Source organism: Melanotaenia boesemani, chromosome 3 (assembly GCF_017639745.1).
Source record: "Melanotaenia boesemani isolate fMelBoe1 chromosome 3, fMelBoe1.pri, whole genome shotgun sequence".
Taxonomy (NCBI): Eukaryota; Metazoa; Chordata; class Actinopteri; order Atheriniformes; family Melanotaeniidae; genus Melanotaenia; species Melanotaenia boesemani.
In genome coordinates this window covers 15,101,885-15,117,224 of record NC_055684.1, presented here as the reverse complement: position 1 = coordinate 15,117,224, position 15,340 = coordinate 15,101,885, and the positions used below count along the sequence as shown (strand labels likewise).

The following is a 15,340-nucleotide window of genomic DNA, read 5'->3' as shown; positions in this document are numbered from 1 at the left end:
ATATTTTTTAAAGTTATTTTGGGGTACAGAGGTCCATAAAATCTGCTACCATTGGAGGAAGTTGTAGGTCTGTTTGGTGAAGGGAGAATTTTGTGTGTATTATGGTTCTGAGTTCAGAATCAGAATCAGAAATATTTTATTAATCCCTTTGGAAATTCCTCAGGGAAATTTTTGTTTCCAGTACAACCCGACTAGACAGTAACAACATATAACACAAACTGGATCAGGCATACTGAGGCAGCAGCCAATTCTACAGTGCTCCTTTGTCTTAGATATAGGAGAAAGATAACAGTAGGGGAATAAGATGTGGCTGGAGATGGACAACCCAGACAGTGAATCACAGGGAGGTGCATTTGTAGTGGTGTATGTGAGTGTGGTGCGTGTGTGTGCGCAGTAAGTGAGCATGTGAACTTCGTCCCAGTTCTCCATCCCAGTCTCTGCCACCTGATGATAGTGGACATCCTTGGGAGCTGATCCAGGTGAAAGTCCACCGCCCGTGAGGAGGGTGGGGGGACTGAGCATCCGTCAATAAAACATTTCAGGGAGCTTTTTAACCAGCCATCCAAGGCCAGTACAGGGAGCCGAATTTGATAACAGCGTTTGTTTTGGTTTCAGGCCAGAGCTGTTTCCTTGAGTCTCTCAGTGGTCCCACTGGCGACTCCAATCATCCGAATTGTGGGTCAATTTACATCCAGCCGAGCCGACAACTTCTCCAAGTTGGTGTCCACTTTACGTACAAGCTCAGAAATCGCAACCAGTTTGCCATCCAGAGCTGGAATAGCCTCCAGTTTACGATTTAGCTCCTGCAACACCAAAGTCTGATTGTTCATAGCTCGACACACACCGGCACAGAAATCCGGCAGCTTGCCAGTGACTGCCGACAGTGTCCGAATTTTGCGATATGCCAGGAAACCGCCCTCTCCAAACAGCAGAAACCCAGTTATCATGAGTCCGAATGTATAGATGTCTTTAGCGTCCTCGACAGACAGGATCGACAGGCACATGACTTTCCACACTCCCCAGGAATCCATCACATATCCAGCCGAAAACATTCCACCAGGACAAGCAGGCTCCCCTACACCTGTTTTCCGGTTCGAAGAAATTTGGTTGATTGCATTTAGGGACCAACTGATCAAATCCATAGTTCAAGATTTGAGTTTTGGAAAGAAATGCAGAGAGAGGCTCAGAGATGACAGGTTGTTGATATTCTAAGAATCTGTTGCTGTTAATCCCACATTGTGATGAGAGTGTATTAAAAGATAAAATGTTTCTGTTATGGATAATATGTTCAAAGTATTTAATTCCTTTGTTAATCAATTGGTTAAAATTTAGCATATTTTTGTTTAGTAGAATATCAGGATTGTTCCAGATGGGTGTGAGTTTACATGGTATTATTGAGGAGTTGCTTTTTTTGAAAAATTCCCACCAGGCTGTCAGAGAAGTGCTGATGTTGACACTTTTGAAGCACTTTAGCTTTTTTATACTTAAGCTGAAAAAAGGAAGATTAGAAATTTCCAAATTTGTTTGTTCTATGTCTATACACAGGTCATCTAGTGGACTAGGTTTGAGCCATTTTAGGACATATTGCAACCTATTAGCTAGCAAGTAATGTTGAAAGTTAGGCAGGTGTAATCCTCCCCTATCTTTTAAACTGATCCGAGGAGGTTTATTTTTCCAGAGAAATCGGGAGATGTGTGATTCTAGCAATTTAAACCAGTGGAGGGGGGTTTAACTGGAATCATAGAAAACAAATAGTTGATTTTGGGTAGAACCATAATTTTTATAGTGGCAACTCTCCCCATGAGTGAAATGACATATCAGTGAGCGCTGTTAAAGGTCTATATATCCTGGTACAACAGGTTTCATGACTTAATGCCCGAAAAATCCATCAAGTGATTTCATTGAACTTCCTAATATTTTACAATTAAGGTGATCATATGGGACAGTGAGCAGTAGAGAGCAAAACCTTTTCACTCGACTATTCATTGTTTCTCTGGTCTGCAACAAGATCTTTATGAGAACCTCATTGATTAGTAAACCTATCAGAAGCAGACGATAAACCAGTTTTGTTTTTCCTCTGTAAAGGTTTGAAATGCCAATGTTTGATATGCTATCATTTTTAAACTGATGAATCAACACTAACATGGTTGTAATGGTATGACTAGTACTGTATGCTCTTGAGTGCTATTATGTATGAAGGCATATATGTGAAAGAAGAGGCCCCTAGTTTGCCTTTCTCTCTCTTTACTTGCTCCAGTTTGGTGGTGAATAATTGCTGATCTCTGCTTCTCATTAATACAGAAGCTCTATGGGTCTCATGAAATATGTATAAAGGAACATGCTTGTACTTCTCATTGACACAGTCCCTAGCCCACAGCCACTAGTGATGTGCCTAACCCAATAACTCATGTTAGTATAAACATATTTCTGACCTTAAAATTTAGGCTACATTTAGATGGTATAAAAACAAAACAATAGAATGCATTTTCTATTGTTATTAGATGTCATCTTCTTCAGTCACCTTCATGGTCATACATTCACACTTCACAAACCTATTGGTACAATGTCACTTGTACAACATACATTCTTTGACATGCCCTGATTTGTTCTATTTTATAAATCAGTGCTCAAATAAAAACAGAAGTAAAATCAAATGAACACAAACTTTCCAGTAAACACACCAGTATGCATGTCCCTGCTTACTAACATTATCAATGATGTTTGTTGTAGTTTGTCTTCAATTAATAAAGAAAAGACCCTCAGGGCATTGACATGCAATTAAAGCCATGCAGCTTGTTAGTGGAGTACAGATTGACAGAGATATTTTTTTTCCTTTTTTATGAATCAGAGATTTTTATCTGCACAGAGCAATCCACCAGCACGGATGGACCAATTACAGTTTTAACACACTGACAAATGATTGGAAGGGTGAAAATAAAGGAATTTACTGTTTTTAGTTATATGAAGACAAAATCTACACTATATTTAATAACTTAAATATAATAACCATCAAAAAAAATTCATTGCCTGCTTTTTTTAGCAGTTGTAAAAGGCAAAGAAAAAGTCTGTGCTATGGAGGTTGGAGGCTGTTGTGTGGTGAACAAGGCTTCCTGCATTAATTTTTCCTGTTTTCTTTTGCTTTTCCAGGTTGTTTGCATAGGTCAAGTCCAATATTAAGAGCATAAACTAAATGCAATTCTCCTTGATAAGTTTAAACTTTTGGGATGAAAAGCAAACTTTACCCATATAGTCTCTGTGGCTCATGGCATCAGCAGATCAGATATATGTTTTGGACCAGTGCCATTCAGTGCCTTGTATACCAGCAGTAAAGTTTTAAGATGGATTCTTTGCTGTAAAGGAAGCCAGTGTAAAGATCTATGAGCAGGAGTGATATGTGTGGCTGCCAGATCTGTATTTCTGCCAGATTCGTATTTTTGTCGACTGCGCATGCGCATCGCGGCGGCCATCTTGGATGCTGAAATACGGCAACACCGTCTAGTCAAATCTGTGTGGTAGACGCTTTTTAGCTTATGGTGAACAACTTTTTGGTAGACGCTTTTTAGCTTATGGTGAACAACTTTTTTCGCTTTTGTTGTCGCTGCCCGAGCTGTACTGCACATATTGTGTCTGTGAGGTGCACGTAATCTATATATATATATACATATGTACATATATATATATATATATATATATATATATATATATACGTATATATATATATATATACGTGTATATATATATATACACATATATATATATATATATATATATATATATATATATATATTATACATATATATACATATATATATATATATATATATATATATATATATATATATATATATATATATATTTATTATTACTGTGCCCACACTGTAATTGTCTGGCACATGTAGGAATTTGTTTATGGATGTGCGCACCCTGTTTCATGTTAAGGTTCCTCTAAGATTAAGGGCTATAACATTTGGGCTCGAACATTAACCCACAAAAACCCTATTTATTTGAAATGAAGAGGATTTACATAAGTGTAGAATTTAATCAAACAATACACTATAGTGACTGATGACCTTAAATATTGTTGTCAAATAATAACATAATGGCATTCCAAAGGTAACAACACAGGTCACACTGGAGGAGAACATCAGTGAAATAAATCAAAGGATATTTCTACTGACTCACACATAATAAAATTTTGTCAATATGGTGAGAAAATAACAGCTAAGTACAAATCCTGATCCTGTATAACATGCAGAAAACTATGTACTGCACATTAAGATTTTCAATATTTAAGGGATACAGCAAATTGAAGTGCATTTCAAAATTACAATAGTGTATAGATATTTGTGGAGAACTATGAACATTTCAGTATTACAAAAATGTGCAGATGTTTGAATAAAGATTTTTATTGATGCTACACGTTGACAAATGAATTGAATTTCACAATAAGAAATTTACACCTAGCTTAACAGAAAACTATTTACACAGTAGCACAAAAGCAAGCGTCTATCCTCTAAGGAGAGGGGGTGGAGGTTGTGACCTCATTATGTATCCATATTTGTGTAAGCGTTTGCACAGAACGCATTTACTTTAAGTTTTTTTTCGTCCCCACACTCCTCGAAGAATTTTTCCATATCCTCCATCTCTTCAAAAATAAACAAAAAGTGATCCCTCAATTCGTCCCTGTCTTCACTGTCACTGGCCTCCAAGCCCTCACGCACAGCATTCTGATGACTTGGGCTCATGCGCAGAAAGGCTGGCTCTTGAAAATCCCCCTTGAGGCTGCTGTGGTTGTCCCGAAGCCACTGCAGTGCTGGTTTGAGGTCCCTAATGAAGGGGTGCTCCTTGAAGAACCAATAACAAAAAAGATTAACAGCAGCATGAATAACCTAATTAGTATTATGTTAAATGTGTTAATTAGTATTTAGTACACTTTGCATAGTGCCGCATACTATGACCTTACACATGACTGATGAGCAGCAATTTTTGCTGAAACTTATTTCAACTTAAAAGGATGAGGCATCCTAATATAAAAGGAGTATCACTAAAGTTTTTCATGGCTGGATCAGATGTCCTCTTTTTTCAAAACAGAATATGCTCACCCTGTATCTATACACATCACAATTACCTGGGTTGTCCTACTGCGAGGCAGTCTAACTACTGGCGTCAACCTTCCCTCCAGCAAGGCCTTCGACTCCTCCGTCCAGAAAGCGAATCGATGTCCATGCCTTAGTAATAGTCCCAAAATGTTAACACAGTTGTAGAACATTAATTCTGGACAAATGCCAACATGATTAGAGGGCAACATACCCTTCAATGCAGAACCTCTCCATCAATTGAACACACCACCACCTGCGGATGGCTGGCATGTCACTCTGCAAAGTACATGTATTGTTACAAAACAGAAAAGTAAGCATGTAACTTAGTAAAGTGACATTACTGCGAATTAAAAAGCTTACTTCTGTAAAGTCAAATGGTGTGTCCGTGCAAATGCTGAGGGCAGACTGAAAAATACAGGTAGTGGATGCAAGAAATTAAAAAATGCATTTTCTACACAATTCAATTTGAATTTCATTCATTTACCATAAGCATGAAGACGCCACAGGGGTTGGAGTTTGTTTGCACAGGAAAGTTCTGTAAAACACAATATATTCCTGATATTCATACCATACCATATCTATATTTTGATTCAATATTAACATTACGTGTCGCATTGAAGCATTTACCTCAAAATCACTCCCAGTCTTTTCTTTCCAACCTCCATTGCTGATGCTGTTTGCCACTTGTCTAATATAAACATAAAAAACAAAGTCAAACAAGTGGATAACATAACAGGTTTATGAAAAAAAAAGTCAATTACCACATAATCCCACAGAACAGTGCCTAACCTGAAGATGGAAGCCACAGAACAGGGCCTAACCTGAAGATGGAAGCCACAGAACGGGGCTCCATGAACTGAATAAATAACAGCTTGAACAGCATGCCATAACCTGGACTGTCCAAAGAACAGGCCCAACTATTTTTTCTGTTTTCAACCTAAATATAGCCTGGTATGCTTCATCTCCGAAGCCACCTGGAAGAAGGGAATCCAGAAATAAAATCTCCTTCTTCAATGGTAGCAACGCCTGTAACAAACATTTACACAACATTGTAATAATTACATCACTTAAATATTAACAGACAAAATGCAATGTCTCTGAAACCATTGGCTGTACTCAACACATAGCATGTAGTGATCTGCCCGATCCTGCTGTCTGCTCCATGACGGAAACAAGACGGCATCCAATGAAGCCACATTGTCCTAATGTTATTGGAATAAATGCATTTCAGTTCTAATTTCTTGTAGTTGTACACGAATTGCAAACTTTATCAAGAAAGAAAACCCCAAAACTAACCGGCAGGCCAAGCAGGGGATTTCCTGTGTCTTTCCATGTTGGAACCACAAACATGTCCACAATGTGGACATTTTTACCCTGTAAGGAGATAAGTATCATTCTATAGATTAAATGACCCAAGACTTAAAAGGAATACTTCACCCTCAGGATGATTTGCCTTCATTTTCTAGCCACCCTCATGCTGATTAACACTCTGGAACATTTTTTTTTTTATATTAATCGTGCAGCCGGAGATGTAGGGAGGCTTTCGTTCTGCATACATTCCTTTACAGTGATGTTGTACGGTGCCCGGGGAAAAAGTTCCATAAAAACTTGTCAATATTCCTCGATACTGCTGGTTCATAGTAAACCAAGTGTCCTGAGTGGGTAGCATCCATAATCGACTGAAAATAACATAATTTAATATATTTTTAGAGCCCAAACCGTAGCATGTTGTACTTCCTGGATACGCGAGTAGTATGGAGTATGGAGAAATATTGCCAAGTTTTTATGTCCCTTTTCGAACAGGTGCCATTCAACATCAGTGTGCAGAAGTCTATGCAGAACGAAAACCTCCCCATATCTTTGGCTGCATGATATCAAAAAAGTGTTCCAGAGTGTTAATTAGCATTAGGCTGACAAGAAAATAAAGGCACGTCATCCTGAGGCTGAAGTATTCCTTTAAGTTATTTGTAATTAAAAAAAAGAACATTACATGTCTCTGAGCAGCCTCGAAAATAATCTTCAGGCAGGCATTTCCAATCTTAAGAATGTAAAAAATGAAGTTAGATATCCATGGTAGCTTAAATATTATGTAAATCAACAACATTTATTACTCACTTGAGAGTCCATCCACTGATTTTTTCCAAGAGACATAAACTCTTCACGGGTCAGGCACACAGTTCCATCTTTTATGATGAGCTCATTGGCTGGACGGGCCTTGTCCAGGACGTATTCCAGCTGAAAAACAACTTTATTCAGTGACAACTAAACCAAACAAATTGGCAATCAAATCTCATGTGGATTAAAAACCAAATCAAATCGGATTAAACTTGCCAATTCATGCTGAAGAGGACCCAATGTTTTTCTCCATTTTGGTCCACTGAAGGAGTAGAGGTGGCCATCTGCTTCTTCAGTGGGGTGGTACTGGTGGTCGTGGTGGAATGTCGCAATGGAGGGTTCCTGATCTGGGAGTCACAAATGTAGGTCAGTTACACAGATTAGAATTGGGATGGGATTGCAGCAATTTCCATGACTAAAACGAGAACTGTGTAAAGCTTGGAGACACTTACTCTCCAGACTGTAGTACGGCCTTAGCCGTGACACATTCTGCCTCTTTTTACTTCCATCACTTTTTAAGACAGTGGCAACACCTTTTGGGGTCATCCCAACCACTACATATGGTCCCTCATGCCGTGGAGAGAGGCCTTTCAGGGACATCTTCCTTGGATCCTGTGAGATAAGGACCTTATCTCCTACCTTGATTCTGAAGGGTTTAACTTTTTTCTTTCTGGCCTCATATCCCTTCTTTTGCCTGTTTTGGGCTTGGCGAATATTGTTCAGCACCTAAAAATATAAAGAATTACATTTATCACTTCCATGCCAACCACAGTTAGTATTATGTGCCTCTTGAAATAATACTAACCTTCTCATTTAGCTCAATCACATTTGACACATTGGCACCAATGGTGTCCTCTGGGTTTCCCACTTCAAAATGGTCTCCCCTTTCGCAGGCGTTCAAAACCTCTGGGAGGCGTGGATGCCGGTGAAACATCAAAAAGAATGGCGAATACTTTGTGGATGCCTGTAATTAATTGAGTAGATATTGATCTTAACATGTTTCACAAAATGTAGTTATGACACATCAAACCTACAAATATGAGCCTTCACCTGCACAGCTGTGTTGATGCCATACACGACTGCAGGCAGGTGCAGGTCCCAATCATCATGCGCTTCATTTACATATTTTCTTAATGCTCGCTTTACATTTTGATTGGTTCTTTCGTCCTTCACGGTACAGATTTTGATAAAAAACAAACAAACATTACTGCAATGTAAAAGTAGCCATCTAGTATACTTTGAATAAGGGATCAAAAATTACCTGGCCATTTGATTGGGGATGATATGCACTGGTCACTGAGTGCTTTATGTTGAGCATCTGGAATATGCTGTCATTTAGCTGTAAACAGGTCAGACACACACACACAACCATTTAAAAGAAACATAAAAACAATGTTCAAATTTTCTTAATGATGCAGCAATGTATAGTGTATATTGCATACTTATATTTATCATCGGTAAATAAGCCACTATACCTCATTCACAAACTCCCTGCCTTGGTCAGTGATAATTTTTCTGACCATACCATACATGTACATTTTCTGTACCAGGGCTGATGCCACCTCACTGGCGTTCTTTTCCTTTAGGGGCTCAGCCACCACCCACTTAGTGAATAGGTCTGTCATGGTCATCACATATTTGTGACCTCTGGGGGTTTCCATCAAGGGACCCACAAGGTCTAACCCCACAACCTCAAAGGGTTCATTGACCTAACATATGACAATAAGAAAAACAATTAAAAATCTTGTAAAATTCTGGGATTAATAATCAAACTTCCTGAAAGTCACAAAATTACCTTTATAGGATGCAAGGCTGGAACCTGGGTCTTAATGGGGTCATTCAGTTGACACTGATGGCAACATCTCACCTAAGATATGAGGTATGTCAATAAAGCAAAGTAAGATATTCTCTGACTTTGCCCACAAATTTATCATAATCCTTTATTTTCGCTGTTTGAAACAGGTTTTATGGAAATCCCCTTTTATCCCCTGAACTGTGGGAACCCTGGTTTGATGTTTTACCCAGTTAGCCACATCCTCCGTCAAGGTACTCCAATAGTACCCGGCCACAACCCGGTCTCTGGTGCCTCTTTCACCAAGGTGGTTCCCGGTACCCGGTGCGTTGTGGCACTCAGCCAACACTGCCCGCTTCTCCTCCTCAGACATGACCACCATGCGCATGTACTGTTTCTTCGGTCCTATATAAAACAACCGGCCGTCTATTAAAAGAAAAAAGAAAGAACTTATTAAGGCCGTCTATCTTTTTTTTTTTTTTTTTAAACGTATCTCCTTGAATGAAGAAACCAGTTATTGTTCACTTCTTATACTCAAGCAATCATCACATACTAGCTAACTTTATATGAGACCGTTGTTAAATCATTGCATCCCTAACTAAATATACATAAAGTTTAGTTGGAACTTTGAAACATACAAACCCGTTGGTAATTCCATACATATTACATTTTTTTAACTTCACATCTCAGGACCAAAATATAACAAGTGCATAACCTGTTTGCAGCTAACTGTTAGCTTAAGGTACAAACCTTTCATTAAAAAGTTGTCAACAACACGCCGAATGTCGGCTTTTTCTGTTGGACCCAAGCTGGGATGAAACACGCCATCAGCCATGAAGGCTTGAACATTGTTGAAGAAGACAAATCCCCTCATCGCGAAGCTGCAAAAAGAGGCAAAAAAAGTTGTTCACCATAAGCTAAAAAGCGTCTACCACACAGATTTGACTAGACGGTGTTGCCGTATTTCAGCGTCCAAGATGGCCGCCGCGATGCGCATGCGCAGTCGACAAAAATACGAATCTGGCAGAAATACAGATCTGGCAGCCACAATATGTTCCCTTCAATGGGCTTTGTGAGGCTATGAGCAGTGACATTCTAGATTAGTTGATGTTATCTCAGTGATTAGACCTGCAATGTTTTTCTATATCATATTGAACCATCATTTTTCATGATGATTCTTCAAGATGATTTTATCATGGCTAATTGAAGCTAATCTTTGGATAATTATCTGTGTTTCCAAATAAAACTGTGCTAAAGACAATTCAAGCACATCCAAGTATTGATTTGTATATGAGCGGAGAGTGTCTGTGCTCGATTATTATTATTTTTTAATTGTCATATCAAGATAACAAGTTACTTTTCTTGTTGCTTCCAGATTACAATGCCCATTTTCTTATGATAACAGTCATATCATATATCATATCAGTATGGTTTATCGCAATATCTAGAAAAAAACAAACTTTGTTTTCTTGAGATCACCAGGTGAATAAGTAATAGGTTACTGTGTTACACCTAATTTAATCCATCAAAATGACAGCCAGTGAGGACCTACAAGTCATGGCGTATATATGTAAAATTGTTAAAGGTTGCATATTATATATATTTTTAAAAATTTCATATGGGTGTCAAAAGTGGCTCTAGTGAGCTCTACTGAGAACGGGTTGTTTCTGTGTCTGAAACTTTAAATGCTCATGAGTGGTGCTTGTCCATGCCCACTCCACGCCCCTCTCTGGAAGAGGATCTGGCTTTCGCTGGTGACCGCTCAGTGGATATGAACAAGTCCTTCCAATGGCTAGAGAGGGCCGGACTGAAGGACAGCAGCACTGATGCACTAATCATGGCAGCACAGGAGCAAGCCTTGAGTAAGAGAGGCCCATATTTACCACACCAGGCAGGATCCCAGGTACAGGCTGTGCAAAGAGGCCCCTGAAATAATCTAGCGCTGCACAGCAGGGTGCAAGACACTGACAGGAAAAGACTACATGGAACACCATAAGCAAGTAGCCGGCACAGTGCACAGACATCTGTGCAGAATATGGACTGGAGACCCCTAGGTCACAATGGGAATTTCCTCCCAAGGTGGTAGAGAATGAGAGGGCTAAGATCCTATGGGACTTCCAGGTACAGACCAACAAAATGGTGACGGCCAACCAACCAAACATTTAGGAAAGCCGCAATGATCGATGTAGCCATCCCCAACAATGGCAATATCAGCAAAAAAGAACACGAGAAACTGGAAAAAAACGAAGGACTCAAGGAAGAGCCAGAGAAAACCTGGAAGTTCAATGCAACAGTAGTGCCTTTAGTGATCAGATCACTGGGGCCAGTGTCCCCTACCCAGGTGAGGTGGCCCTAACAGACACATGGAGTAAACATCAGACATATATGGGAAGGGTCACATAGGTAGGTACAATTTGCAATTTCTACTGTGACACTACACCATCATTGAACTTTCTGTCACGTGCACATATGACTACCTCACTGACAGGCTGCAGTTTGTCAGGCTGAGGTATGGGACATCGTACACAGTCATCAGCAATTTTGGTTGTAGCTGCATGTGAACATGGTTTAAAGAAATGTACATTTCATTCTGGTGATTAAACTGAACAGCAGCAACATTTTTGTGACTTTTGGGAGAAAATAAAATTTCAAAAGGGGCAAAAAAGCCCCTTCATTCTGCAATAAAAGTTTAATTGTACAATAAGTTAGCTCTTATAAAACCAGTAGAAGTTTACATAATTACAGTAAACACACATACATTTCAATAAGGGTGTTTCTTTTTGCATCAAACAAGTGAAGGCAAATGAAGAGTACTCTTAGATGAAAGTTAGAACTGGTGCTCACCGTGTCGACCTATAATGATGCCTTCAACCTTGAAGTGTTGCCTTCTACCAAGACACCCATTGAATTGTGATGAGGCTTCAGTGTGATTTCACTTGGAAATGTTGTTGAGGATGCCTGAAAATTAGGCAGAGAGCAGAAGTGGTCTGATATAAAATGGATGTTTTGTCATCCACATCCTACAGCTGCCAATCTAATATTATTACTGAACTTTACTGTTTTTAGCATTCTCAGGTTTTTTTATTTCCATGCTAAAGCAAGGAAATGAAGAGTAATTCTGAGCAGCAGGGGTCGAGAGGACCAGCGGATGTGTGTGAACAAAAGATATATTGATTGCATTTTTATTGCCAAAAGATTTGATTGATTTAGAGTTACTTATGTTATAATCATCCAAAATAGGCATGTCAAAAGAGTTCCCAAACAAGGAATCCAACATGGTAACCTACTTACCGATTCACCGGCACACCTGAAATTAATTTGGCAAGAAGCACTCTCTCCCTGATGGTGAAGCAGCATTACCTGTGAGAGGCAAACTGTGCCAAATCTGTAGTAATGAGGCTTGACTAGGACTGAAAATGCCCTCAAAGCAGCCAAGCAGAGATCCTCCCAACTAATTAGTAAAAATGAACTCAACTGAATGAACCAGAAATTTTATAAACAGTGTAAAAAGGTGTGTTTTGTTTTTCATCCTCACAAAGATAATGATCTTGTGATCCCTAAAGCCAGAAATTTCTCTGGTTGCAATAAACTGAGTTAAGTTTCTCATTAGATTGAGGGAAAACTCAAGGTCCTTTTTTAAAAATATGGAATTGTGTTTGTTAGAACTGCAACTAATTATTATTATTGGTAATTTATGCTTGAATTGTAGATAAATAATTAAATACATGTATCTGACAGTGGTCCGGGTCATTTTTGACTTAGACAAAAAATTTGCTAATTGGGACTGTTAAAATAAAGTTTTAAACTTTAGACGTATTTAGAATTTCTAAGTAGCTTATCCCATAATATACATATATAGTTAATCATAAATAAATGTTTTAGAAAGCCAAAAAAATCTTTTGTTCTTTTGGGGGGCAGCATGGCTCAGTGGATAGAGTGGACAGCTTGTAGCCTGAGGGTTGCCGGTTTGATCCTCGGCCTGTCGAGCTCATGTCGAGGTGTCCCTGAGCAAGTCACCGAACCCCAAATTGCTCCTGGGTCATGGTTGACCACCTTGCATGACAGCTTCCGCCATCAATGTGTGTTGGAAGTTAAAATGTGATTACAATCATTACTGGAATGAGCATTTTCCTGCTCTGAAATAGGTTCCTCCATATGAGTATCAAGCTCCGCATCATGGAAGATTAGATCCAGGACGTGTTGTGCATTAAACCTTTCTGCCATGATGTCATTTACTAACATGCCAACTGAGGTCCCTTGTTATGAACCCTACACCACCACCACCACCCATCCTATCAAAACTGATTCAAAGGTAAATATCTATTAATATATATATATATTTATATATATATATATATATATATTCCAGGTGCAGATCTTGTGTCTGAATCAAGGCCACTGATCTCTGGATGACTTCTGTTCCTTATGGACATCATCCATGATGACCACTGTGTTGTTTATTATTTCACTGTTTCAATATTCCCTTACACACCTTCAAAGATCAGCAGATGTGTCTCTCTGCCAGAACCTAGACTAATGTGGTGACAGAGTAGGGTCTCCCTTTGAACTCTGTCAACACATCCCCATACAAGACAGAAGCAAACATGATTAGTATAGTTTCACAGGTTCAGAATTCCTTAATCAACTGCTTCCTTTCATCTGGTCAACAGTGGTAGATTTAAAATTAATCAAATTTGACATGGGTCAAATGTGAACTGAAGCAGTTTCAGGGTGAAAAGATTTATAGTACCTAAAGGAAAGTGTAAACTTTTTAAATATTTTTGAGTACTTTTTTTTTGGTTTCTTGTCCTATTTTGTTGAGCCACACCCCTGTATGTTCTTTGCCCTGTCCTTCCTGATTCAACACACTTGGTTTAATTAGTTCATTTTCTTCACCTGTTCCTCATTAGATATTCTCAATATACTGTGTGGTTTCTTGGTTTCTGTCACTCTCGCTCAGATCATCAGTTGTGTTTCCCTGTCATGTCTCCTCTGTTTCATCCCTGTAAGTTTTTGCGAGATTCTGGTTTAAAACCCTTATTCCTGCATTCCGTGTTCCTCCTGCCTCTGAGTCCTGCATTTGGGTTCACTTCCTCACCTCTGTCGCACCATAACAAAAATAATGTTGTTTAGGGTAGCTTTACTGCTATTAAATGTCAAAACAGGTCAAATTTGACAATAACTGGCAAGGTGATCCTTTTCAGCTTTCCTAAAGACTCATAAATGTGGGCTCAATAGATGCAGTTTGTCTTTCATGGCCAAAGACTGAATCATGAAAATGTCTGGATTTGTTTGCTACTCTGGATTTCATGGACTGTTTTATGAAAAAGGAGGCAGTACAAGGCTGCTAAAATTCAAGTTTGTTTCAATTTTAAATGGGCATGAGTCTGACCCTAAACCAGTAACAGTATCAGATGTCTGTGTTGTGTTGGACATATGAACAAATTTTAAAGCAAACATCATGGGTACATTGAGCGTAAAGGCAGTTAAAGAGGCTAAGTACTTTGGTTGATACATTTAATTACTGGGCTGAAAACGTTTATTCATGAAAGTTTTGTTGTACCTGTTTGTTGTGCCAATTGACCTTCACTGGATGTGGTTCTGGCTTGAAAATATAACTGGATTTGAGGTGCATAAAATTGTAATGTGATTGTGGAAGTTTTTTTTTTGTTATTATTTATTTATTAATTTATTTATTTTACTAGTTTTTGCAGTTTACTGACTGGAAACAGGTTTTTTTTTAGTTACCATAAAAACCTAAGTTTCTCCCCCACCACCAAGTCGAGCCTTAACATTTTAGTTAAATCTTCTCATTCAAGAGAAGCTAGAGAGAGAAAAAAGTTCTCCCTCATCCTTAAAGGTCCCATATTATACACTTTATTCCCAATCTGAGACCATTCATTAATATCTAAATGAAATATTTCCGCCATGGTATGGACAAATCGACCCTCAGTTTGAGTGCAGCGGCTTCTCTTCACCTCCCTCTTTTTAGCAGCTTCAGAAATGTGCCGTTTATGGTGGGCGGAACCCTGGTGGAGCAGCTCAGCTGTTGGCTCCGCCCATCGCATCGCCCGTCATGAGGTGATTGACAGGTTAATATATTTTCAAACTATCAGACTAATAAGGCCGAAACGATAAAATAACTGCCAGCTCTTACCTCTCCAGCTGTGTCACGGACAGTTGGTATTGAACCTGGCTTCAGCTTCAAACGGTTGGCGAAGCCTGCTTTCCATGCCCCCATGTTGTGGAAACAGTCCTCTTTGAAATGCTGGCCACAGACATGCAAAACCTTTGGAAGTTTTCCGGGTACATTTCCTCCAAAAATAAAATTAAT

The 15,340-nt window shown here is 39.0% G+C and overlaps 1 protein-coding gene and 1 long non-coding RNA gene across 2 annotated transcripts; both read right to left on the bottom strand.

Annotated features, from left to right (window-relative positions):
• Positions 1 to 4,735: 4,735 nt before the first annotated feature.
• LOC121635346 lies at positions 4,736 to 8,288 on the bottom strand. The gene is made up of 13 exons (XM_041978472.1): positions 8,265 to 8,288; positions 8,020 to 8,178; positions 7,667 to 7,940; positions 7,431 to 7,561; positions 7,215 to 7,334; positions 6,396 to 6,473; positions 6,221 to 6,301; positions 5,727 to 6,125; positions 5,584 to 5,634; positions 5,460 to 5,504; positions 5,311 to 5,375; positions 5,129 to 5,228; positions 4,736 to 4,844 (listed from the first exon to the last, which is right to left on the bottom strand). Exons 2-8 carry the CDS (start codon positions 8,146 to 8,148, stop codon positions 5,916 to 5,918), a joined length of 1,023 nt encoding a protein of 340 aa, XP_041834406.1. The 5' UTR covers positions 8,149 to 8,178; positions 8,265 to 8,288; the 3' UTR covers positions 4,736 to 4,844; positions 5,129 to 5,228; positions 5,311 to 5,375; positions 5,460 to 5,504; positions 5,584 to 5,634; positions 5,727 to 5,915.
• A 16-nt stretch (positions 8,289 to 8,304) lies between these two features.
• LOC121635360 lies at positions 8,305 to 8,777 on the bottom strand. Its single transcript, XR_006009438.1, has 3 exons — positions 8,690 to 8,777; positions 8,476 to 8,553; positions 8,305 to 8,381 (listed from the first exon to the last, which is right to left on the bottom strand). It is a non-coding gene; the product is annotated as an uncharacterized LOC121635360 (long non-coding RNA).
• Between the last annotated feature and the right edge of the window lie 6,563 nt (positions 8,778 to 15,340).